Source organism: Hyperolius riggenbachi, chromosome 1 (genome assembly GCF_040937935.1).
Source record: "Hyperolius riggenbachi isolate aHypRig1 chromosome 1, aHypRig1.pri, whole genome shotgun sequence".
NCBI lineage: Eukaryota > Metazoa > Chordata > Amphibia > Anura > Hyperoliidae > Hyperolius > Hyperolius riggenbachi.
Genome location: NC_090646.1, coordinates 476626723 through 476653396, shown reverse-complemented (window position 1 = coordinate 476653396; position 26674 = coordinate 476626723). Strand labels below are relative to the sequence as shown.

The window sequence follows — 26674 nt, the reverse complement described above, 5'->3', positions numbered from 1 at the left end:
CTTCCTTCCCCCGGTGCCCCAGAACTGGCAAGCAGACCCCCAGCTCTCACTCTTTCCCCCCCAGTAAATTGTGGTCCCCAGGGGCCCCGCAGAGTATTTGGCAGCTGAGAAAACTCACCTGTCTGGCCTGTGCACTTCTCCATCAGTCTTTGTGCTCCCGTATTTATCGCAGATGGTCTGGCAGCTTGTATGTACCCTGAACATGTGTCGCCCACGTCAACTTGGTTGGAAATATAGATATTAGGATAGATTCCCATTTCAGCAGATGAACAACAGTGATTTTATAGCAGATACTAAGTGGATTCGCTGTACCCCTGTCATGTGTCCATTGACATATTCCCACCATTCACTATTGTGCATCCATTCCGCTCTCTCCACTGTCATTGAGGCCCTTCGGCCACTTCTGCCACCATCGCTTGGCTCCACTGCACAGGACAAGCTCTGGTATGTGAGCCTGAGCAGAAGCATCGGGCTCTGATTGGATTGCAAAAGGCCAATGCAAATCCTGCCTAGCAACTGGGAGGATTCTCATTGGTCCACCATTCATCAGTGAACCAATGAAAATCCTCTTGGGGATTGAGCATTCCTATTGGTCTTTTGCAATCCAACGGGAGCCTGATGCTTCTGCCTGGGTTAGTGACAAGCCTAGTGAGAAAGGACACTCTGTTTTTATAGGCTTGCATTGATTCCATCGGCATCCACTTCATCAGTGATCTGGGAATTATTGTGCACGTTCCAATTTTACATTCCGCTTACCGCAACGGATCAAACAGATCCATTGCAGACTGACAAGTGTGCACAAATCCTATAAATAACATAAGATTCATGAAATGTGTACTTTTTTTTGCTAGTGGGAACATTACCTTACACTGCCCATTGAGAAGGAAAGTGTGATTGTGCCCTTGTGCACTGTAGCTCTGCCCTGCAATGCTTACACACTGGCATAATGGGTGGTGCCAAAGAGGGGCCTGATGCTGTGCGGGACTAGTTACAGCAGCAGCATAGGCAGTGGGGAGCCCACATGTACTCATGTAATATTTATATTTACAGCAAACTACAATCTGTAATTTTCAAATTGATTCTATGATTCCAAATTTGGTAAAGTAGGGTAGGAGGTGAGGGAAGGAAAGTATGGTGGCAGGAAACATGCCCAGGGAATGAGTATGAAAGGGGGAAAACATGATAGGTGAGGGGACAGGGGAAGGAGGTTTGAGAGGAGACAAATAGGGGTGAGAGGGTTAGAGATGGGGTAGGAAAAAATAGAGGACAGAGAGGAAAAAAAAGGAGGGGATCTAGAGTCCAGGATGTAGAGATGACATATGTGGGATAGTTAGCAGGACTGGAAATGGGAGGACTACATAGTGATATCAAATAATATGAAACATTAGTGATATGAACTAAATACAAATCCAATAATACCAGTTGATATCAGCCAAGTCATTGTACAAATAATAAAATGTCAAATAAAAAATGTTGACATTTTAATCTCAAGTTAAAAATATCTCTTTTCTTGCAAAATGAAAATAATCACTTTAATAACAAACCTTTGGACTAATTATTATTATTATTATTATTATTAGGGATGGTCAATGAGATGTTGGGTTATACTGAATTGTGCAACTTTTCTTTCCAAACTTATGCAGCTTGAAAATTGACTGATCAAATCCTGCAAAGATGGCATTCATTCAGGCCATTTTTAAGTTGCTTAGATTTACACGCAAAATGTGAATTATCCTGCATCAACTTGGAATTATTTGCATCTCATTGACAAATCCTAGCACTGACCACTAATACAGGGCCACAGGATGGGCGAAGTGATTTTCATAGAAATTCTTGTGGTAGCCTGTTGCTTATTTAGGGAAAAACATAGAAAGTGCATATGCAGTGAGATCCCAAAGAATGGACAGGAACAATTTGCAAGAGAAAACTGTATGTGAGCATGTATGCATTTGAGTATGCACAATGAGTTCCTGCAAGCAGAAACAGAAGTAAAGTCAGTTTTGTGGTAGAAGACCATTAGCTTGCATTTTAGCAATGGGTGCAATGGGATAATTAGCCCTTAAAAAAATAATGTATTAAAGGAATACTATCGATGTATGCATTTATTTTTAAATGCTGTATGTTGTAGCACACATTAGGGCAAGTACTAGGAGCAATTTGATTCCTCACACAGCTGTTCCTCTCAGCTGTAAAATCCTCCATCAGTTTTGGCGTCAGTGTTGGATACAAAATGTATCTAAATACTGAGGGCTCCCAGAGGGCTAGACCATGTCTGCACATGGGAGTTGCTATTAACTCCTCAGTTTATAGTTTAATTATCACCTTGCTGAAAGAATCTTGTTGATATGGTGGTAAGGGGTTAAAGATTCTAGCAATGTGTGTTTATTATCTTTGCTTCTCTTGACTGATAAAGATACTAATAATGCTAATTGTAAACAGTGATCTGCCCCTCTCAGCAGCTTGTAAAGTGGATGCAGCCTGGAGTGTATCACCTCAAGCAGACAGCCAGGCAAGCAGTCTGAGTGTAAACACAATAGCTAGTTATATTCCAGCAATATTACAGCTCATTTAGTTACCTGTTACCACCTCAGATCAGCGTATTTCTCCTCATGTCCTCTGCATGCTGTGAGTGACACAGTGAAATATATTTGTGAGCTGTGTGACAGAGTAACCAAGCAGCTCAGGGTGACCCAAACTACTATGAGCTGTGTGAGAAATGAATTTTTAAGCAGGGATAGTGAGAGAGAGACCTGGATGAATAAATAAAGTGCCCCTAGCACTAGTGGTAATGTGTACACTAATATAGAGTATTAAAAAAAAAAGTCGATTCAATCGATAGTACTCCTTTAATGAAGAATTCCATAAAAAATTGTTTTTACAGCAATACAATGTTAAAATGGAAGTTAGAGACACAAAAAGTTCATAAAGGAATCACAGTTTTAAGCCTGTGTAAGTGTCTCTCTAACAATATAAAAGCTAATAAAATGTACATATATAATTCTACAGAGGAAAAAGAGTTTTAAGATCACTACATAAATGTATCTCCTACCTGAATAAATTGTCAGTTTTGAAAGACCTAATGAAAGCTATAATAATATTAATCATCATAAAAAAAAAAAACTCTATTAAAAAATAAGAATTTATAAAATAAAACATAATTAATAAAAAATAATAGAGACCAATAAATGCATTAACATATATATAGATTATTTTCATGGAAGTAGGTATTAATAAATATTGTTCTTTATAACCATAATGGTTATATAGCAATGATAATAATTTTACTAGTAGTAGTAATGAGTATGATGTATATAAATAATAATAACCGTCTAGCTGTCTCCGCCATGTTCTCTAGACTACTATATTAACAGAGCGCTGTAAAAACAGTGCCGGAGATTAGGAAGAAGCCGGCACTACCATAGACCATAATAAGAATTATGGCTATAGCGTCGTTTAGTGAGTAATTTGAGCGCCATCAGAAGACCAAGCATAAACTACTATAAAGTCACTTTAATTCAGCTGCTAGCAATAGCTGGCAGCCAAATTACATCTTTCCTGCACTATCCATGGAGGAGAAAATAGTAATTTAACCCGCTGGGACTTGTGCAGGAACAGGGTGAGACGTTTTTCGCCTTTACCCTGCGCCCAAATCTCTACCGGTGGCTTAATTATATTTGCATAATAAATCCCTCTGAAACTTGAAATAAGACTGCAGATATTTATTTAAATGCTCAGGCTGAAGAGTACTTACGCTGAATGTTTGAAACAATTCTCTTTTGTCCAGATCACTTCTGTTTGGTAAGCACCAAATTTGATTGTTTTGTGTGAATATCACTGAAGTCCTTGATACACTGTGAAGGGTGTAGCCTTTGGTAATGTTTCATTTGTGTTGTTATAATCTTGCTCTTACAGGCTGGGTGGTCTGTCTAACACACTGAATAAGGACAGTTGATCACATATAGGGGATGGTTGAATTCTGAATTCCAATTCCGAGGTTAACATTTATGGCAATGGCAAATGTGGTAATTCTGGGTTGCTCATTAAGAAAATTTACATAAATGTATGTATAAAAAAATGTGCATATAAAAGCCATCTGAAAAATAAGTTAGATACTCACCTCTGTAGAAGAAAGGCTCTTGATTCCATAGATCCTTAGATCCTTCACCAGATCTCTTTCTCTGTGTCCTCCGATCACCATGTGCCCCCCCCCCCCATTTAAATTATTCAAACAACTGGTCAAATACATCTTCTGGGGTCCCTTATGAAGGCTTTGGAAGTACTCATGCCCCCGAGTATTTTCGTAGATGAGTGGGTTTGCACATGCATGAGTCCACAGTGTGGACATGCCCATCTTTTGGATGCACTCAGGGACATGAGTGCTTCTGACGCCTTCTGAGGACTCCCAAAGGCATTTCAGTTGGTGACAGCTGTGCCATAGGTGAGTGTCTAACCTTTTTTAAGGTTGCTTCACATTTGCTTTAAATTTAACTTGAGATGTTTTTAATTACCAGTGAATGCATTCCAATTAATGAAATACATCTTTCACTACTCACAAAAATCATAATATACCTAATTCTCCTTGATAGTTATTCATCACTCAAGAACTCAAGAAGTAAACATAGCATTACTTTGTCTCCCCAGAGAAATTGCTATTGTCCATCTTAATCCCCCCCCCTCCCCCAACTTCATTGACGCTTACCCAACACCTGGGCCCCCTTTCCCTTTATCCACTTTGTACAGTATATTCATGTCATTTCTGGCACCTGATTTTCATGCATTCATGTGGCAGTTTGAGCCAATTGCATGTGCCATTTAATCTAAGACTCCAGCAGCATGGTGTTTTGTCTCGTGACTTCTACAGTCAGCTGAGAATGACCTTGTGCAGGGCATACCAACAAATCAGCCCCGATCCACGTGTTCACAAAGCGGCCTCTTTAAGCCAGCAACCTCCAGATTCTTCACTGGGTGTTGGGTAATGCTCTCTTTACTTACTTTTATTATATGTATACATGAACGTTCCTAGCAATCCCTTAAACATGAAATATCCCATTAACGTGGTCATTAGTGTTGGGCGAACATCTAGATGTTCGGGTTCGGGCCGAACAGGCCGAACATGGCCGCGATGTTCGGGTGTCCGACCCGAACTCCGAACATAATGGAAGTCAATGGGGACCCGAACTTTTGTGGTTTGTAAAGCCTCCTTACATGCTACATACCCCAAATTTACAGGGTATGTGCACCTTGGGAGTGGGTACAAGAGGAAAAAAAATTTAGCAAAAAGAGCTTATAGTTTTTGAGAAAATCGATTTTAAAGTTTCAAAGGGAAAACTGTCTTTTAAATGCGGGAAATGTCTGTTTTCTTTGCACAGGTAACATGCTTTTTGTCGGCATGCAGTCATAAATGTAATACATATAAGAGGTTCCAGGAAAAGGGACCGGTAATGCTAATCCAGCAGCAGCACACGTGATGGAACAGGAGGAGGGTGGCGCAGGAGGAGAAGGCCACGCTTTGAGACACAACAACCCAGGCCTTGCATGAGGACAAGAAGCGTGCGGATAGCATGCTTTGTACCACCATGCAGTCATAAATGTAATAAAGATAAGTGGTTCAATAAACAGGGACCACGCGGCAACGCTAACCCAGCAGCAGCACACGTGATGGAACAGGAGGAGGCGCAGGAGGAGAAGGCCACGCTTTGTGAGACACAACAACCCAGGCCTTGCATGAGGACAAAAAGCGTGCGGATAGCATGCTTTGTACCGCCATGTAGTCATAAATGTAATAAAGATAAGAGGTTCCATAAACAGGGACCGGCAACGGTAACCCAGCAGCAGCAGCAGCAGCAGCAGCACACGTGATGGAACAGGAGGAGGCGCAGGAGGAGAAGGCCACGCTTTGTGAGACACAACAACCCAGGCCTTGCATGAGGACAAAAAGCGTGCGGATAGCATGCTTTGTACCGCCATGTAGTCATAAATGTAATAAAGATAAGAGGTTCCATAAACAGGGACCGGCAACGGTAACCCAGCAGCAGCAGCAGCAGCAGCAGCACACGTGATGGAACAGGAGGAGGCGCAGGAGGAGAAGGCCACGCTTTGTGAGACACAACAACCCAGGCCTTGCATGAGGACAAAAAGCGTGCGGATATAGCAGCAATGCTTTTTGCCGCCATGCAGTCATAAATGTAATACAGATGAGAGGTTCAATAAACAGGGACCGGAAACGCTAAACCATCCCAGATGTTCATCGGTCATGTTACTTGGTTGGGGTCCAGGAGTGTTGCGTAGTCGTTTCCAATCCAGGATTGATTCATTTTAATTTGAGTCAGACGGTCTGCATTTTCTGTGGAGAGGCGGATACGCCGATCTGTGATGATGCCTCCGGCAGCACTGAAACAGCGTTCCGACATAACGCTGGCTGCCGGGCAAGCCAGCACCTCTATTGCGTACATTGCCAGTTCGTGCCAGGTGTCTAGCTTCATGCCCGGTTTCAGGTCCAGCGGTGCCAGCCACAAATCCGTCTGTTCCTTTATTCCCCTCCAAATTTCCTCCCCTGTGTGCTGCTTATCCCCAAGGCAGATCAGCTTCAGCAACGCTTGCTGACGCATGCCAACAGCTGTGCTGCACTGCTTCCACGATCCTACTGCTGCTGGTGCTGGGTTAGCATTTCCGGATGAGGTACAGCTTTGAGATGCGTTGGAGGAGAAGGAGTCAGAGAGGTAGGTGCTGCTGTTGTTATCCAGCTGTTTGCGGCGTGGGCAACACCCGCGCCGTAGCAGGTGAGGAATCGCTGCCAGGCTCCACAAGGTTCACCCAGTGCGCGGTAAGGGAGATGTATCGACCCTGGCCGAACGCACTCGTCCAGGTGTCAGTGGTGAGGTGAACCTTGCAGGCAACGGCATTCTTCAAGCTTCGGGTTATTTAGCTGACCACGTGCTCATGCAACTCAGGCACTGCAGAGCGCGCAAAGTGGTAGCGGCTGGGAACCACGTAACGTGGGATGGCCACTGACATCATGCCCTTGAAGCTGTTTGTCTCCACCACTCGATATGGCAGCATTTCGCAGGCCAGAAGCTTGGCTATGCTGGCTGGCTGTTACTGCCACGGCCCGGGGGTCATTTGCTGGCAATTTCCTCTTGTGCTCAAACATCTCAGAGACAGACAACTCAACCGTAGCGCTGCACACCGAAGGGCTGTTGGTTGTTGTGTTTGATGAACACTGGGAGACCTCAAGAGCACTAGTCCGGAAAGTGACAGTGTCAGCATCGTCTGATGTTTGTGAATGTTGTGAACCACGCAATGGCTGGGCTACTGCTGCTGCTGAGGCGGGTCTGGTGGTGAGTCTGGTGAACCCAAGGGAGGCAGTGTTGCTGGTGGTACCCTGTCCTGCCGCGTTTGCCCACAGAGTGGGATGTTTGGATAGAATGTGGCGGCTCATGCTGGTGGTGGAGAGGTTGTTAATACTTTTCCCCCTGCTCAGGCGGGTCTTGCACACCTTGCAAATCGCCATGGTAACATCCTCAGTGCAGTCTTCAAAGAAAGCCCAGACTTTAACTGGCTGAGGACTCGGACCTCGTGCGTGATGTGCTGGTGCTGCTTAACCCACTGCTGGACGCTTGAGAGGTCATCCAAGTAATTATCTGGTCCTGTTCTTTTGGATCTGTGAGGGTTGTTGTCCTGGACAACATGGGCAGTATTGAGTGGGTTTTCTTGGGTGCTCCCCTGTGGCCTGTACGTGAACCGTCAGGGGAAACACCTCTTCCCTTGCCCCTCCCTCTTTCACCGGATTTCTTCCTCATTTCACTTATCCTTAAAGTACACGCTGACTGGCAGCAGTACAGTGGCAGTACAGAAATGCTATACAGTGGTGGGTGAGCGGTGTACCACTATTGTCAGCAGTGACACAGAGCACAATGCTATACAGTGGCGGGTGAGCGGTGTACTACTGTTCCCAGCAGACACAGAGTGGAAGTAAACACAATGCTATATAGTGTGGCTGAGCCGTGTACACAGAGTGGCATTAAACACAATGCTATATAGTCTGCTATATAGTCACCCCGAACAGGGTGATGTTCTGCAGAACCCGAACAGTGGCAAACACTGTTCGCCCAACACTACTGGGAGGGAACGCAGATTTTAGTACCTAAACACACGATACAACATGTTTTCCGGGGTCGGACTCTGAGGCACATACAGATGGTCCCGATCATCATCCTCATCATACAACTCTTCTCCTGAGTCTGACCCACCCACCACCTCTGCCACCCCAACATCCCCAGACACAGACCCCTCATCGTCCTCAACATTAACTTGGGATGCTGGCCTGAGCCAGACCTCCTCCTCCACATCAGGCCCCATCATCTCCTCAATGGCAGCCCTCATTAATCGCTCTGGCGACGGACTGATGGACACAACGTTCTCCTCCGGGGAGGGCTGCTGCTGACCACTGGCTGCTGGGGTGGATGTTATAGCTTGCGTGGGGCGTTGGCTGTTGCTGTTGTTGGGAGTGCTGCTCACAGCGGAGGTCTCTGGGGAACTCATGTTGAGCTCATATAGTGGTTGACGGTGAGTGGAGTATTACTGATCCCAGCAATATACACACTGACTGGCAGAGTACGCAATGCTATATAGTGTGGCTGAGCGGTGTACACAGAGTGGCAGTAAACACAATGCTATATAGTCTGGCTGAGCGAGCGGTGTACTACTGTTCCCAGCAGAATCAGAGTGGCAGTAAACAATGGTATATAGTCTGGCTGAGCGGTGTACACAGAGTGTCAGTAAACAATGGTATATAGTCTGGCTGAGCGAGCGGTGTACTACTGTTCCCAGCAGAATCAGAGTGGCAGTAAACAATGGTATATAGTCTGGCTGAGCGGTGTACACAGAGTGTCAGTAAACAATGGTATATAGTCTGGCTGAGCGGTGTACACAGAGTGTCAGTAAACAATGGTATATAGTCTGGCTGAGCGGTGTACACAGAGTGGCAGTAAACACAATGCTATATACTCTGGCTGAGCGAGCGGTGTACTACTGTTCCCAGCAGACACAGAACAGTAAACAGAATGCTATATAGTGTGGCTGAGCGAGCGGTGTACCACTATTCCCAGCAGACACAGAACAGTAAACAGAATGCTATATAGTGTGGCTGAGCGAGCGGTGTACCACTATTCCCAGCAGACACAGAACAGTAAACAGAATGCTATATAGTGTGGCTGAGCGAGCGGTGTACCACTATTCCCAGCAGACACAGAACAGTGAACAGAATGCTATATAGTGTGGCTGAGCGAGCGGTGTACCACTATTCCCAGCAGACACAGAACAGTGAACAGAATGCTATATAGTGTGGCTGAGCGAGCGGTGTACCACTATTCCCAGCAGACACAGAACAGTGAACAGAATGCTATATAGTGTGGATGAGCGAGCGGTGTACCACTATTCCCAGCAGACACAGAACAGTAAACAGAATGCTATATAGTGTGGCTGAGCGAGCGGTGTACCACTATTCCCAGCAGACACAGAACAGTGAACAGAATGCTATATAGTGTGGCTGAGCGAGCGGTGTACCACTATTCCCAGCAGACACAGAGTGGCAGTAAACAGAATGCTATATAGTGTGGCTGAGCGAGGTACACAGAGTGGCAGTAAACAGAATGCTATATAGTGTGGCTGAGCAAGCGGTGTACTACTATTCCCAGCAGACACAGAGTGGCAGTAAACAGAATGCTATATAGTGTGGCTGAGCGAGGTACACAGAGTGGCAGTAAACAGAATGCTATATAGTGTGGCTGAGCAAGCGGTGTACTACTGTTCCCAGCAGTGTCACAATGACAGGGGGGACCCTGGCTAGCGTGGCTGGAGCGCGAACTACCCTGCCTGCCTACCCAAAGCTAAACCCACAGACAAATGGCGGAGATATGACGTGGTTCGGGTATTTATTTACCCGAACCACGTGACAGTTCGGCCAATCAGAGCGCGTTCGGGTCCGAACCACGTGACCCGTTCGGCCAATCACAGCGCTAGCCGAACGTTCGGGGAACGTTCGGCCATGCGCTCTTAGTTCGGCCATATGGCCGAACGGTTTGGCCGAGCACCGTCAGGTGTTCGGCCGAACTCGAACATCACCCGAACAGGGTGATGTTCTGCAGAACCCGAACAGTGGCGAACACTGTTCGCCCAACACTAGTGGTCATACACAAATTAACCAATTAAACATTTTGTAGGAAAAAATTATGTTTTTTTCCAAATTTATTGATAAATATTTGATTGGATGTATTGGAAATATTACACAGAAAATTACAAAAACTTTTTTTCAATCAATTTTTTGAAATCTTTGAAAAATGTATCATAAGTACATTCATTCCATTTTTAAAATGATTATAGCAAGTGGAAAAATTGATTGGTTTTCTCTGTTCAAAAACAAAAAACAATGGATAAAACCACTACCCCTATTATACAAATGCAGCACAGATGCAGCAAGTATGGTCAGCAGTCTGCAGTTCTAATGATCCAGAAAGAAAAACACAGGAGAGTACAGATGAAGAAAAGAAGTTGAAATTTTGGAAAGTAGACTTGTTACAATGTTGGATTATAGTAAAATTCTTCTACTACACATACGTTTTATTTTTTATTCAAATATATTTTTTCACTGTGCTTTTGTTTTAACTCTTTGTAAACAAGTAAAGGCTTTGACTCAAATCAGGGGTCTTTTGATCTCAGAATCAGAATCAGAATCAGAATCATTTATTTCGTCAAGTACAACGTGAGTTGTACCCGTAATTGGTTTTTGCACAACAGGGTCGGTGGTGGTACAGTACAGAAATTGAACAGCATACAGTAGGTACACAGTAGATACATATAGCGCATACATATATACAGCGGATACATACAGTAGGTACAATGCATAATACAGTCAGAGTAAAGCATAGGTAAAGAACTCGTAAGGAATGGGCCCAAGAGCAGGACCAGGGGACATCCGCTGCCGTCTAAGGCACTCAAAACGCTTCTATAGCGATACTTTGAATCAGATGCCCTTGGACAATCTTGGGGAAGAGAGAGAGAAAGATAAAGAAAGAGAGTATGTAGAAAAAGTAGAAAAATGAGGTGAGTCCCCTGGGGTTGTGACTTGATCTGTCCGGTTAGTGTCCCAAAAAACCCGGTAACAGCAATGAGACCACGGCTGCTGGTCTGGCATCGTCTTAGTCCCTGTGTAGCTGCTTTGTGCCGGTGTACAGCTGCTAAGGGAGGCTGGCAACCTTTACTCTGCAGTGGAAGGCTGTTAGAGGCTGGAGCGAGCTGCCTCCAAAGAGCCGGAGGATAAAGGGCAGAGGGGACAGCTGGTGGGTGGATGAGCGTGGCTGCCATGATGGATGGATGGACAGGCAACTGGAGCTGTGGCCCTGGCTGGGATGTACAGGGGCCGGGGGAGAGAGGCCAAGGGGACAATCTGGTGGTGATGGAGGAGCGCTGCGTTACTGGATGGGCAGGCAGCAATGTCCATGGCTAAGTGCATGCAGCCAGCCAGAGAGTGCCCCCTTGCCCCTGTTGTTCAGGCCACTGATGGGCCTACATACCTCCCCTGGTGAATCCGCAGACCAGCCACATCGGCAGTGAGTGGGCGCCAGCATCCCACTGCCCTCTGAACTCCCCAGCTGGAGCAACGCGCAGTCCTCGCAGCTACCCGGGCACAGCTGCATCACTGGCTCTTCTGGACTCCCCGGTGGTGGCCCATTGATCCTCCCCGCAGCAGCGATGACAAGCGGGAGTGCGGGGCAGCAGGGACGGAATCCTCCAGAGCAGCTGAGCCCGATGGCAGCAGGGACCGGATTCCTCCAGAGCAGCTGGCCTGACGTCACATCTCCAAGCTGCAAGATGTCCCCAGGCAGCAGCGGAGAATAAGGCAGCGGTGGAGGCGAAATGATGGCAGACCATGTGGGTTATCAGCTGAGCCGACCACGTGGTGAGCCTCCTATCCTGCAGAGCACGTGGGTCCCGTCCGCCGATGTCCGAATCAGCTGGACCCGATGGCTGGTGCAGAAAAACCGGCATGCCCGTGATCCCCACATCTCACCCCGGAGGCAGGGGGGCTCAGAAGTGAGCAAAGGTGAGAGATTACTAGGAAAAAAAGAGATAAAGCCGGAGCCCTGTGGCCGTGGCGTCCGAGTCCGGCGCCATCTTGGATGACCATCTCGGCACCAGTGATTGGTGTGGGCACTTCCAGGGCGTGGAATCTAAGTGAGCACGGGTCTTCACCAGCACACCTCGCAAAAGATGATGGGCAGCCACCTCTAATGGGTGGTGCACTACTTTGCTTCCTGGTGCTCACCTTTCACAACCCCAGGACTGCCCCACCAGAGACCAGAAGAACAGGAGGGGTTACCTTGCTGTAATACAAGAAAGAGGACTGAAGTGATATGACTAAAGGCAGCTCTGAGGACAGGACTTGCATGACAAAGCTGGCGTGATATCACTGACATAACAGGACTGACATCAAAAGACTGATTGGCGAGACTGACAGAATTGGCGTGGCAGGGCTTACTGGCAGGACTGGCGTGGCAGGACTGACTGGCAGGACTGATTGGCAGGACTGGCGTGACAGGAGTGACTGGCAGGATTGATGTGACAGGACTGATTGACTGGCAGGACTTGTCACAGGGCCCCTAGTGGCCGGACCGCACAATGCCTTCCAATCAGTTTCAGCACGCAGACCATGCAATCTGTGGTCGAAATTGGTGCACAGAAACCATGGGAATTTTGGCAGCAGATGGACTAGAGGGGAGCCGGTGAGTTACGGTAATACAAATTACACACTATTTCAGGGTATAACTGCCACCACCTCTGTTACCTTGGGACAGAGGAGCCCACTGACCGACTGACTCTAGACCTGCAAATAGAAACGGTTAAACACACTCTATTTTATCTAGCTATCAACAATAGTAGCGACTCTTCAGAAACCAGGGTTCAGTTTGTGCGGCTGAATAATAGGGTAGCTGAATAAATAAAGGACGTTAGCTTTGTTTATTAAATATGCAATATAAATAATTAATACATACAGAAAATCGTTAAAATCAACAATTATAGAGACAAAAAATAGCGCAGTATGAAATAAAAAAAAATGGAATAAAATACTTAGGTTCGTGGAAATATGTCCTTTCTGGGAAAATCTGAGCACATGGAAAATGTCCTTTGTTTCAGTTCAGGAAAATGGCCGCCAGCTACATGGTCCTCTGGCTGGATTGATCAGGTGATGGTACACGCACCCAAACCAGCTTCATCAAAAGCACATTGCCTGCTGGCAATGTGCTTTTGATGAAGCTGGTTTGGGTGCGTGGCAACGCCTGCCCTCTCTGAATTACCCACCAATGACAGTTCATTCCATCTGAGAGAGATTTTAGGCTTAAAATTATAAAATGCTGTAACTCATAAAACGATACATGTCATATTTAGGTGGATAGCAGATTCATAATTGTCAGAAAATACCGATTAATATGACATCAGACGTGATTAGGGCAGTGGGTCCAGTTCCTGGGAAGGGTCATACACCAATAACCGGACGGGATATTGCGATGAATTTTATATCAGCACATTGGGCAGATTTTAACGAATAAGACTATAAGAATATCATAGCTGTGCTATACACGGTCTCCATGTAACAGACAGAAATCATACAACACATGCATTCAAATCTGCACCCATTCTTGGCTTCCTTTCAGGCAGCCATATGGCTGAAGCAATTGACACCTGTGCTAAGGCCCAGATTCCAGTCACATGCTAATTACAAATCACAGGCATCCTGTACCTTAGGTTACTGAACTATTTCTCTGCTGAGGGAGGGAGAGACCCCAGGTTTGACTGCCTGGTATCCACAGACAGACAATCCAGATTTGGCAACGCAATGACAATCGGTGCAGGAAACAGATTGTGATTGCATTTTCTGGTCTCATGGCTCGTCCGTCACAGGACTGGCGTGACAGGATTGATTGGCGAGACTGACAGAATTGGCGTGGCAGGACTGACTGCCAGGACTGATTGGCAGGTCTGGCGTGACAGGACTGAATGGCAGGATTGACGTGATAGGACTGACATGATAGGACTGGCATGACAGGACTGACTGGCAGGGACAGCTTGGACACATGCTGTGGCTGTAATGTATGATGCAACAGAACTGGGCAGTAAGCGTGACAACTCCCCAACGTAGGGAGTGGGAGAATTTGATCAGCCCCTAATTAAGGAGGTGACCAGATAACACCACAAGCACCTCCTTTGTTAGATTATCACATCCTTTTTAGGGCACACATGGGTGGGGAATGGGACAAGGCTACTTCCCAAGTGGGAATATTTTATTGCCCTTTCCCATATTTTCAAGGTCCCGCTTACCATTGCTGAAAGCCATATAAGTTGATTATGGCTTCAAGTGGAAGGCCAATGCATTTAGTGGTTCCTCTCTCTTGGCCACAAGACTTACATAGTTGATTACAAGGCTAACCCTTTCCGAACCTATGTCAGTCCAACATTGGCATTTTCTTGCATTGCCTCAATGTCGGGCATAGTCCAACATAGTAAAAGTGACTGCCACTAGGTGTTGCTGTTGCTAGATAAACTACAGAGCAGCATCACTCTCTTCAGATCAAAGTGTTGGACTAAGTCCGATGCTTATGATCACTGTAATGTAAATATCTTATTCAGCACAGGGTTACCCTTTGTCCGACACTTTGATCTTCTTCAGGCCCATACTGCGCCACATAATAATCATTTTACACTGGCATGCATGTAAGGGGTGGAGCTACAGTGCATGAGTTGGCGTGGCCCTGCCCCCTCCCTCAGATGCCTGGTCACCTCAGTGCCCCCTCCCTCCAGAGGCCAGCAGCAGCAGCCTTTTCACAAAACCAGTCCCAGGCTCTGTTGTTCCTCTCATGAGAGGTGTGGTATCAGCAACCTTCTCTCTGCTGTATCCATGATCTTATGACATTAAAATCACGCTTATTAGTCTAAATACCAAAGACAGTGTTATAGTACTCAGGTATTGTATTATTAGTTGTTTGATTTATATAGTGCCAACATATTACGCAGCGCTGGAAAATAAATAAAGTTATAAGATAATGATAATAGGGGGGACCAGACAACACCATACAGGTAATACGAAATTTAATACACAATGCCAGATCATGCACTGGGGCAGCAGCCCCAGTAATTCAAGTTCATGTTATTCTGTGGGCTGGTTGCATAATCAAGTATGATACACAAGGAGGGAGGGACAAAGGCTTACAATCTAATGGGAGGAGCTGGTGACACGATAGGAAGGGGGCTGCACTGAGAGGTTATTGGCAGAGAGAGTTAGGGCATCAGTGAGGTGGAATAGGCCTTCTTGAAAAGGTGAGTTTTGAGGGCATGTTTGAAGGTGCTGAAGCAAGGGGCAAGCCTGATGGACAGTAGGAGAGACTCCCGCAGGATGGGGGCTGCGCTACTGAAGTCTTGTAGTTGCACATGGGAGTGCAAGATGCGTGGGGTGGTTAGGAGGAGGTAATTGTATCTGCTGACCAGGTCAGAGTTGTTGGTCGGTCAGAACTTGTGTATAGATTTGTAGGCCAGGCATAGGATCTTGAAGCTGATCAGGAGCCAGTGGAGGAATTTGCATAGGGGACATGTGGTCTGGCTGCTGCGTTCATGATGGATTGTAGGGGGGGCAATGTGGTTCAGAGGGTGGCCTGACAGAAGAGTGTTGCAGTAGTCTAGGCAGGAGATGATAAGAGCATGGATGAGGAGTTTGGCAGTGTCCGGGGTCAGAAAGGGGCAAATCCTGAAGATGTTGCATGAATGAAAATTGCAGGCCCTAGTCAGGGTTTGGATGTGGGGGGTGAAGGAGGGGGCTGAATCCAGAGTGACACCCAGGCAGCGGCCTGTGTGGTTTGGCAGATGGTTGTACCATAGACAGTGACAAAAGGTGTTTGCAGTTGGTAAGATAGAACGGGGTGGGAATATTAGGAGTTTTATCCAGGTTTAATTTTCAGGATTACACAATGAACAATAAACATATAAATAGAGATGACAAATCAGCATACATAAAAAGAGCAAATGATGAAATAGGTGATTAAGAGGACCCTGCCCAATCAGACTTACAATCTAGAAAGTGGGGGGAACATACTGTAGTATACAAAAGCAAGTGGGTTATTTGTGACCTTGTCCACCTCTGGCCAGCAACTATAGGGAAGAGGTGGCTGAAGAAGGTGCACAACTTAAAGAAGCTTGCAAAATAGTTACATAAATTCTCATTTATAAAATAATTTCTTATATAAGAAATAAGCAAATAAATGGTTTCCTCCAGCTCAACTCCTCCTCTAGCCAGCTCTTCAATATAGGTACTGGTCAGAGAGTTACAAGGCCACCATGCAGGGTTGTAGCTACAAAGCACAACACCCCTCCCCACCCCCGGGGGCTCCCCTACCTAAGTTCCACCCTGCACCTGAAGTTAACAACCTTAAACCCCTAGCCCCCTGATTAACCCCCTAGCAAATTAAGCTAATTGCACTCCACCCCCCACTAAAAACATGTGTGGTCAGCTTTACCGCAAACCCCTAAGTCAGAGTGTCCATTACACTAATTTCCAGAAATTATGCAGACCCCACGGCAAAGTTTTGGTTAGATCTCCCCCTCCTACAGTATAGGTGTATCCCCAGTTCAGGTAGTCCGAGGTATCCCTCTCAGTATAGGTAGCAATAAGGCCTCCAGTAGAGTCAGACAAACGTAGCCTCCCAAGTATAGGTAGCCAAAGGGACAGACCAGTATAGGTAACAAGAAGAAGCTCCCCTCAGTATAGATAGCCCCCTCAGTATAGGTAGCCACAGGGGTCCCATACCATCGCCATAGTAGCTGAAGCTCCAGATTCCATGGCAGTACTGTAGTATTGGTCAAACATTTTGCGGTGTCAACCCAGCTTGTATGGGACTGCTACTGTACTGCATCCCTGAGATGGGACCACTTTTGGTGTTTTCTTATTTGTTCTCCCTCTACTGAGCTTTTAAACACAGATACTATTTTTCTCTTTATTAACAGCAGGTTCTATTAATGAAAATAAATATACGCCTAATTAGTTTAATTAAATGACTTATTTTTTCAAAAGCTTTCTAAGGGAATTCTTCACCAGCCCCAATGCACTCTAAGGGATGATATTAATATGGATGACAGTAATCACGGCACAACGTGATACTTGTTGTCAGAGCCAGCAAGCACCTAGTTCATGTCAATGATTATCTTTTTGGGGTTGGAGGCTTTTCAATATTTTTTAAACCCGAATTCAATATATTACTGTTTTTCATGATAGAATATTGCGTTACCAGCTGCAAAGATTTTATCACATAGAATTTATTTTGCTAAACAATATACCGAAAAAGGAACACGTCGATGTGCTTTAAAGGAGCTGGAAGAGAGAGGAGTATGGAAAATTCTATTGCAGACCTGTCCTTAGCAGTAGAGTATTGTACAGTGGTAGCCATAAGCAAAAGCAAGACTTGTCCTTAAAAATGACAAATGTCTGGCTGTTGTGCATATTATTTGCCTTTGTGATTTACTGCCTGCATGCTTGTTAAGTTGTTGTATGTCTGACACTCTGTCAAAGCCTGAGGATCTACATGACAACCAAGCAAGAAAGGGGATAATGAAAACAGCTTCCGTCCAAATCCATCACATTGTATTGTTTTAAAAGGGTGTTGACAGTGTTTCTGTTTTTACAAACACACAAACACATATACACACACACACTGTATACAAACACACATACCGTACACACACACACACACACACACACACTGTATACACACACACACTGTATACAAACACACACCGTATACACACACACACACACACACACACTGTATACACACACACACCGTATACACACACACACCCACCCACCGTATACACACACTGTATACACACACACAGACACACACTCAGGGCCGTTTGTAGACTTTTAGCTGCCTGAGGCAAACTTATGAGGATGCACACCCCCCCCCCCCCTTTCCTGATTTGGAATGATCGCACAGCACCTGAAAATTTACACTGCATAATTTCATGTTTTCAGTCAGCAAAGAAGCATATGCAATAACTTGAGATGTGAGTGGCATGCCACAGCTCAACACAATAACACATTGGCTGGCTGACTAGCTGCGAGTCTGTGACAAATAAACTGCTCACCCTCAGCCAGTTGGCCGTCCTCCATTCCTCCTCATTCAGTACTTCAGTGCCACCTCCTCCTTTTTGCTGTGCAAGTCAAATGAAACACTGCTGCTCTCCTGCCTCCCCCTCCTCACTCACTGTCAGACTCCTCACACAGCACAACAAGCTGTTTTTTCCCAATGATGACCTCTTCACCTCGCTCGCTCTCCTCTCGCTTGTCCTCCTACTCTGACTGCATGCTGTTAGTGTGAACACAGTGCAAACATGCTGCCCCTGTAATCTTGGCCACTTGATGTCAATGTTTCACCTTGCCTCATGAGAGAACCGGCCCTGCACACACTGTATACACACACGCACACACTTATACAGCACCTCACATCCACAGATACTTGTGAAATGATCACAGAGGAGAATGTTTTGCAACTTTCCATGGAAAGAATCATCAGGCAGCATCATTTTTTTCCTGGTGTTCAGTTCAAAGTCTTCTGCTTTAATTAAGCCTGATTTTTATATAATCATGTCTAGAAATGACTCTGTTGTGTTGACTGAATTCATACTGCAAGGAATTCCACACACTGAAAGCCTGGAGCTGCCCCTGTTTTGCTTTTTCTGTTTGATATACATACTCACACTTGTGGGGAACTCTCTCATTATCATAGCAGTTAAAGAGAAGCCAGCTCTCCACACGCCCATGTACTTCTTTCTAGTAAATCTTTCCATTCTGGATATGTGTCTCTCCTCAGTCACCTTGCCAAAATTATTGGCCAACATTTTATTTGTGAAGACCATTTCCTTCCGTGAATGTGTATGCCAGTTATACTTTTTCCATTTCCTGGCAAGCTGTGAGTGCTTTCTGTACACCGTCATGGCGTACGATCGCTATGTAGCGATATGTCGGCCCTTACATTATAGCAGCCTGTTGAGCTGGAAGGTTTGTATGGGCTTTGCATTTGGATGCTGGTTGATAGCATCGCTCCATTCCATGTCTCATACAGTCCTAACATTCCTTCTGCCCTATTGTCACCATAACAGAATAGACCATTTCTTCTGTGACATCATTCCCATTCTAAAGCTGGCCTGTGCTGATACCACCGTGAACAAGACTGTGACTCTGGCCAACATTGGAACTGTTGCCTTACTCTGCTTTATTTTAATCCTCACTTCCTATGTCCATATTCTCATTGCCATTATGAAGAAGAAATCTTTGAAAGCACGGAAGAAAACTTTCTCCACGTGTGGATCACATGTCACAGTGGTTATGTTATTCTATGTTCCCTGTGTGCTGATATACATGAGGCCTGATTCTAGCTCCTCAGGGAACAGTTCCATAGCTGTATTTTACACTCTCCTCACTCCAGTCTTGAACCCGATCATCTATAGTCTGAGAAACCAAGAGGTGAAAACAGTTCTGAGGAAAATGCTGAAGATAAATTAATTCAGCTAGACAGTAGCATGTATTTGTTAATTATATTACTTAATTGTGTAGGAATATTTCCCAGGGAAGATTAAAGTGAACCTGGCGTGAAAATAAACTGATGAGATAAACAATTGTATTTATCCTTCTACTACTAAAATTACCTTTTTAAAGCTATCCCATGGTTTTATTTTATATTTAAACATTTACAAAGCAGATTGAATGTTTTGCTGTCTCTGCTCAGGCTTAAGCGTCCCTAAATTAAAATACATAAACTATTGACCTTTTTCTATCTCCCCTTGCAGTTAGAAGTTGTATTCTGTCAGGAAAACTTTTATGCCTGTAACTAGCTTATCAGTGAGGTTTACTGTATTCCCGACAAGGAATGGACAAGACAGAAGCTGTCACTTCCATGCCTAAAAATTAACTCTTTTAAAGAGTAACTGTCAGGCTGCAAAAGCTAATTTAAACCTCTATTTTCCTGTGTTAAACAGTTTATTTAGAAGGAAGCCAAAAAGGCAAACTTTGATGTTTTCTGTACAGCAAGCCTCTATATTCCCAAGCTCCTAAGGAGGCCGTCAGGCCGCATAACAGATACTGCAAAGCATTCTGGGGCTGCTTCTTCTCCCCACTGCACTCCCTTGGTCCTCCCCTTCATTACCCTATCCCACCCTAAGGCTGCTTTCACAGTGAGAAGTTACAGGCTCATGTTACAGCAGCTTGTATCTTGCAGTCCAGCTCACAACACTGAAAAATCAATGTGCTGTTCACAGGGCACATGTTCCGTTAGAGTATACTGCATGAGTCCGCTATTGTTCCTAGCCACATGGCTAATTAATATTCACTGCACAGTAGTGTTGTCCGGATCATGGACCATTAGGATCTTTGATCCTGATCTTTTTTGTGAGTCGTATCATCAGGAAGCAGGGTAAGGGAGGATATTACATCACAATTTGCTTCATACAAGACAGACAAACATGGAACCTGCCATGAGCTGTCAGGAGCATCAATCTCTGCAAATACTATATACAAATTCTGTGAAATCCAAACGTGGACAGTGAAATGCATATGTAATGTAAGTACAGCCAATATTTAGCTACTGATATATGTGTTTATTTTCTCTGAGACCTTATACCTAACAGCTCCTCTTTAAGCAGCAAAATTAAAAAGTAAAACAACCTGGTTATTAATACGATATGTTTTGCACTGTACGCCTCAGGTACACTTTAGAGGACCACCTTAGTCAAAAATTGTAAATGTAAAATGCATGTGTATGCTTGTATATATAATGTGCATTTCTTCCAGAGTACAATGCACTGACTTTCTTTTTTCCTACCTCACTGTTATTTACAATAGGTTGTGAAAAAGTGACAGACCTGACAGGTTTCGGGCAGTTCCATCTCCTCAAAGGGATTCTTAGTGTTTTCTTTATTTTCTAAAGTTCTTTTACTGAATGGCATTTGCTCATTCCAGCTGCCAAAATACTGAACAAGCACCTAGGTAGGCTGGCCGGCATGTTTGTATCAATCCTTTCCATGGAGTGCCACTGCTTTTGTAAAGAATTCTACTGCCTATTGTAATCGACAGCAAAATAGGAGAAACATAATTTATAGTGCATTTTACTCTGTGAGAAAAGTACATTTTATAAATATATGTACATGTGTATTTTATATTTTTGAAATGTTAGCGATATGGTTCCTATCATCAATAAAAGGCATTGCCAAATAAAGGTATCTATCGCGCACATCAGTATTTTAATTGTCTGTTTGTCTTTGTGTCTATCTATCTTTCAACTGTGCTGATTGTACTCTAAAAAGACCGCTGTTGAGTGTGTGTATGGGGCTTAATAAAGGTATCAGATAGATTTCTTATCATATAAATAAGCAATACAAAGATGAGAACTTGTGATGAAAGTTTAATGCATCAGGACCTTTTACCTTTTCATCTTGTATTCTACAACAGTTTTAGCAAACAACAAGCAAAAGGAACTAAAAATAAAATGATACAATTGACAGACACAAGTGCACTCTGCAATAAATCAAATTTCTATCCTAAATTGGTTCCTACACTTCAGCAAACAGAAACAATTGTTCAATAAAGTTAAGTAATAAAAAGTTTTACAAATAAAAAAAAAATTAAAGTAAAAGGTCTCAATAAAATATTTTTTTTTTTACCCTGTTAAGTGTCAACCCTACCTAGCCTAGCCTCTTAACTTCATGCCGACCGATTCGCTTCATCTGTTAGACGGCTAAACCGTTGTCTTTAAACATTGTACAGCGTTGCGATCTGCAGCAGCGCTGTACTGGGGACAGCCGTATGACATGGCTGTCCCCCTGTCAGGCACAAAAGTGATCGGCTGTCATAGACTGAAGCCTATGACAGCCAATCACGCTGATTTGCTGGCAGTGGGAGGAAGGGAGGGGGAAGTATAAAATAAATAAAAAAAGTAGTAACATTTAATAAAAAATTAATAAAATAAATATTTATAAAAAAATAAATAAACAACTGAGGAGCGATCAGACCCCACCAACAGAGAGTGCTGTTGGTGGGGAGAAAAAGGGGGGGGGGGGAATCACTTGTGTGCTGAGTTGTGCAGATAGGCCTTAAAGCTGCAGTGGCCCAATTAGTAAAAAATTGCCTGGTCACTAGGGGGTTTAACACTGCGGTTCTCAAGTGGTTAAACCCTTGTTACCACTGCAATACCTATAATTGTTTATACACTTTTAATGATAGCCGCATGTAGCGATAGGATGCGTTCACTAGGACGACAGTTTGGGGCCTCAATGCTTTACAGGTGCATTGATTTGTCGTTGCCTAGTGATACATCTGTACAGCACTGGGACCCCTGAACTGTTGCCCTAGCAAATGCATTCCATTGCTTCAGACACGCAGACTGTGGATAACAGTACACCACGTGCCCAGCTAGTAATAACATATGGCATATGTGGTATCATTTTCACTAGGAAGGGCCAAAGTATATATTTGTATGTGTTTTATAACTGCGGGGCTTGTCATGTGAAAATTAGGAAAAGTGAAAAATGAAAAAAAAAATTGTATCTTCTGCATTTTTGCCTAATTTTTCCCTGTAAAATTACTATAAAAATAATTTTTTGAAAAAACATATTTCCCAAAGAAAGCCTGGATTGTAGTGAAAAAAAAAACAAAATATATATCACTACGATGGAATAAGAAATTCAAAACTTACTGCTGTATCAAAGGTAACACAGCAAAAGTGTTAAAATTGTTAGGAAGCTGGAGGGGTAAAAACCTCGGAACGCAAACTAATTAAATGTAAAAAAGGAGATGGGCAGCTCCACCCAAACAATTTGCCTAGTGGTGAATTAGATTGGTGATTCACAAAAATGTAGACTCATGTGAATCTGCCCGATTTGCCACAAATTTGACTTTGTGATCTTTGCCTGATCATCACCAGTCATCATGTTTGATTTCCAACTGAGGCTTCCCATTAATTATAAAATAAAGAGATCCAATGGGTATCTTAAAGGGAACCTTAACTGAACGGGGGGTAAAGAGTTTCACTTACCTGGGGCTATTACCAGCCCCCTGCAGCAGTCCTGTGCCCTCTGAACCGCTCTGGAATCCTCCGGTCCCCCGCTGTCACTTAGTTTCGCTTTTGATGACTCACCAGTCGGCCGGCCGCCATGCGTATTATTGGACGCATTCCCTACTGCAATTAGCGCTGTTGCGGACCACAACGCGTACAAAGATACGCGTTGCCGCATACCTACGCTTGCGGAATGCGGCAACGCGTATTTTTGGCCGGCCGACTGGTGAGTCGTCAAAAACGAAACTGAGTGACAGCAGGGGACCGGAGGATTCCAGAGCGGCTCCGAGGGCACAGGACTGCTGCAGGGGGCTGGTAATAGCCCCAGGTAAGTGAGACTCTTTACTCCCCGTTCAGTTAAGGTTCCCTTGAAGGGCCTATTCCCACTAGATCTGCATACCTCCCAACTTTTTGAGATGAGAAAGAGGGACACTTAAACCATGCCCCTGCCACACCCCTGTTCAAACCCCCGTCACACCCCTAGTCACGCATACCATAAAGATTTCATAAGAATAATATGTTGTTTTTTAATTCAAACCACTCTGGTCCTTTCTATTTGGTTCATTTTCCTTCATATTAACATTTTTAAATTAGAAATATATCAATTTTAAGGATGTTGAATAAAGTTTAGTGTCAATCAAACACATTTTTTATAAAGAGCTATCCAGACGTGAAGCGTTCTGGATTAAAAAATTGGGTGTTCTGGGTAATGGAGGTTTAAACTTAGACTATGATCTGTCCTTTTGCATCTGAAATTGTTAGGATCCATGTGGCTTGTTTGTCTCTATATTGATTACAGGGGAATTTTTATTAGTTGATGTAGTAGACGGTGTGTGGTGTCTGAGTCAAATTTTTAATAACACAGTAAGAGAACATGGGTTTTTCCTAGTTTTTTTTCTTAGTTTTTTTCCTGATCTAGATTCCTGGCTTGTACTTTGCTGGAGGTGGGGAGAGTATCTGGTCACTATATATGGTTGTCTGAGCTGCTAATGTGAAATCTATTGGCTGCTTTATTTAGAGGAGGCGGTTCTCTCCTTATGCTTACTATGCAGTCCTCAGGAACGCATGAATGGTCATTTATACTTATTGGCCAGTTTTGTGTTGCGTCACGTAGTACGCATTGTTTACAGTATATGCGCTGCTGATGACTGTGGATTGGCCGCCTCCTTTGTTTTGTCTCGATGTACGCATTGTTTATTGGCTGGTCCGCATGTGCATGCGGATTGGTCATCGCCGCCCAAGCGTCGTTTTATACGCGTTGCCTATTGGTCTGGCCGCAGGTCTATGCGGATTGACCGCCGCGTGAGACGCGTTGTGACGTACGCATAGCCCATTGGCTGATGCGTATGTTGAAGCGGATTGGTCGCCGCTTGGAGACATAGGGGCCTTTCATTGGTTGACACTAGTCACAATTTGATTGGCTGGAGCTGGCGAAAACGGCGTTTTTATCTTGCAAACTGCGCGGCGGGCTGGAGGCTCTCCCCATGTCCAGACATGAAGTCAGGGAAGCTGGAGAATATTTTTGTTTACAATAGGTGAGAATTTTAAGTACTTTTTTACCAAATTCATATTCTGTGGGAGTGGTCTGATCTGAAAGGGGTGTGCATTTTGGTGTATTACACAGTTCCCCATCAGGTCCTCCATGCTGTTTATGCACTGTGATTCGTTGATTCAAACACTGACCACCGATTGGTGCTACTTGTGTATATAAGGAATGGTGGAAGGTGATTGTTTGTATTGCAGTTTTTTGACAACTTGATAAAGAGCCCTATGGCTCGAAACAGCGGTCTGTCGTTGTAATATCACTGCTGATTTTAATCCATGTGATCAATAAAGAGATTACTTTTTTCATCGCTGGTGCCTGCTCCATGTGGATTTACTGATTTTTTAGTAGAGGAATTTATATAATTACATAGAAAGAGGGACAACGTCCTGAAAGAGGGACAAAGGAGGAGGAAAGAGGGACAGAGGGACAGTGCTCCCAAAGAGGGACTGTCCCTCCAAAAGAGGGACAGTTGGGAGCTATGGACCTGCATCAGTTGTTCTGCATCCAGATTTCTGGATGTGCCTATTTAGCGCTTGTTTCCACTACATGCGGATTCTGGATGCAGCAAAACTGACTCCAATGAATGCCTATGAGCCTGTTTCCACTAAACGCGATTTGCAGATTTCTGCATCATGCATCGTTTCCCATACAATTAACACGTTAGTGGAAACAGGCCCATAGGCATTAAGTGGAGTTATGTATTCAATGCTGCTGCGCTTTAAATCCTCATAGGTTCATCCATTAGCATATGTGGGGGGAAGAAGGAAACAACATAGTGTGTAACGTTTGCTTAATAACACCCTCAGTGATAAGCACACACTTCCGAATAATGTGATAAAGCCCCCAACCAGGAGAACCTCCACCACTTGCTATAGAGTGGCCGCTCACCCTCAGTTTTCTTGTAAACAAGCCCAACTCCTGGCAGCCATTGCCTCTGTAAAAAACTTCCTAGAGCCAATATAAAGGTAAAACATAGCGTAATTCCGTTTATTAAAACAAAAAGATCCCTGCTAACAAAGCTGCTTACAATGTAATCACTTGGGTATGAGCATATCGTATAGTATACTGCACCAGGTCATCAGCGCGTCCGCCGGCCAAGTGTGACTGTAAACCTCGCTCCTTCCCCAGTGTGCGTGCGTGCGTACGTCCAAGCTCCGCCCTACGCGTTTCGTCACTAGGCGTGACTCATCAGGGGCTGGACGCACACACGCAGTCATCATTATTTATACCACCTCTCGCAGTGCACTCCCAATGGCCAGGAGGCGTGCGTCGTGCGCCTATGCATATTCATAACATCACATTGCACACCCCCCGACCCACACATGAGCTGTAATGCAGCATATATAAACCACTCCATTACCATTTATAAACGCGCATACAGCGCTGGGAAAACGCATGCAACACGTGCATATTGCGTCCTATGCCCCATGCATACAAACCTTATAATCTAAACATTAAAAACAATGCAAAAATAAAAAAATAATAAAATAAAATTAAAATTAATAAAAAGAAGATTTAAGCTTAGAGGTATTCTAAAAACCATCTTTTAAATGAACCATCTCTTAAAGGACCACAGCCCATAGCATAATATACAATCAATATGACCAATCTAGTGAAATGCACATAAATCATTCCCTATATATCAGCACCCCCCACCAGAGAACCCCCCCACTGTTAAACCTTAGCTGTGTACAAATTAGCATCTAGTCCCATGTAATCATTCCCTATATGTCAGCATTCCCCACCATTAATCCCCCCACTGTTTAAGACTTAAACATGTGCAACTTAACAACTCAGAAATTCAACCCCCCCCCCCCCCACAACCCCAACTTTTAATCGTTACTTATAAAACAGTTGATATCAACCTCAATGTTCAGTCCCTCAGGTGTGAGTGTACGTAACATATAAATCCATTTGGTTTCCATTCTACATAATTCCCGCAACCTGTTTGCACCCCTCCAAGAGGGTACCAGCTTATCAA

General features: G+C 44.4%; 1 protein-coding gene and 1 gene segment (V, D, J or C); one reads left to right on the top strand and one right to left on the bottom strand.

Annotated features, from left to right (window-relative positions):
* LOC137528857 (T cell receptor delta constant-like) overlaps nucleotides 1–26674 on the bottom strand; it is a 348846-nt gene that overhangs the window by 132594 nt on the left and 189578 nt on the right.
* On the top strand, nucleotides 18686–19603 carry LOC137561837 (olfactory receptor 10G4-like). The gene has a single exon (XM_068273196.1). It carries the CDS (start codon nucleotides 18686–18688, stop codon nucleotides 19601–19603), a length of 918 nt encoding a protein of 305 aa, XP_068129297.1.

Coding starts and splice junctions, on each gene's coding strand:
- LOC137561837 (XM_068273196.1), top strand. CDS start 18,686: ATGTCTAGAAATGACTCTGTTGTGTTGACTGAATTCATACTGCAAGGA.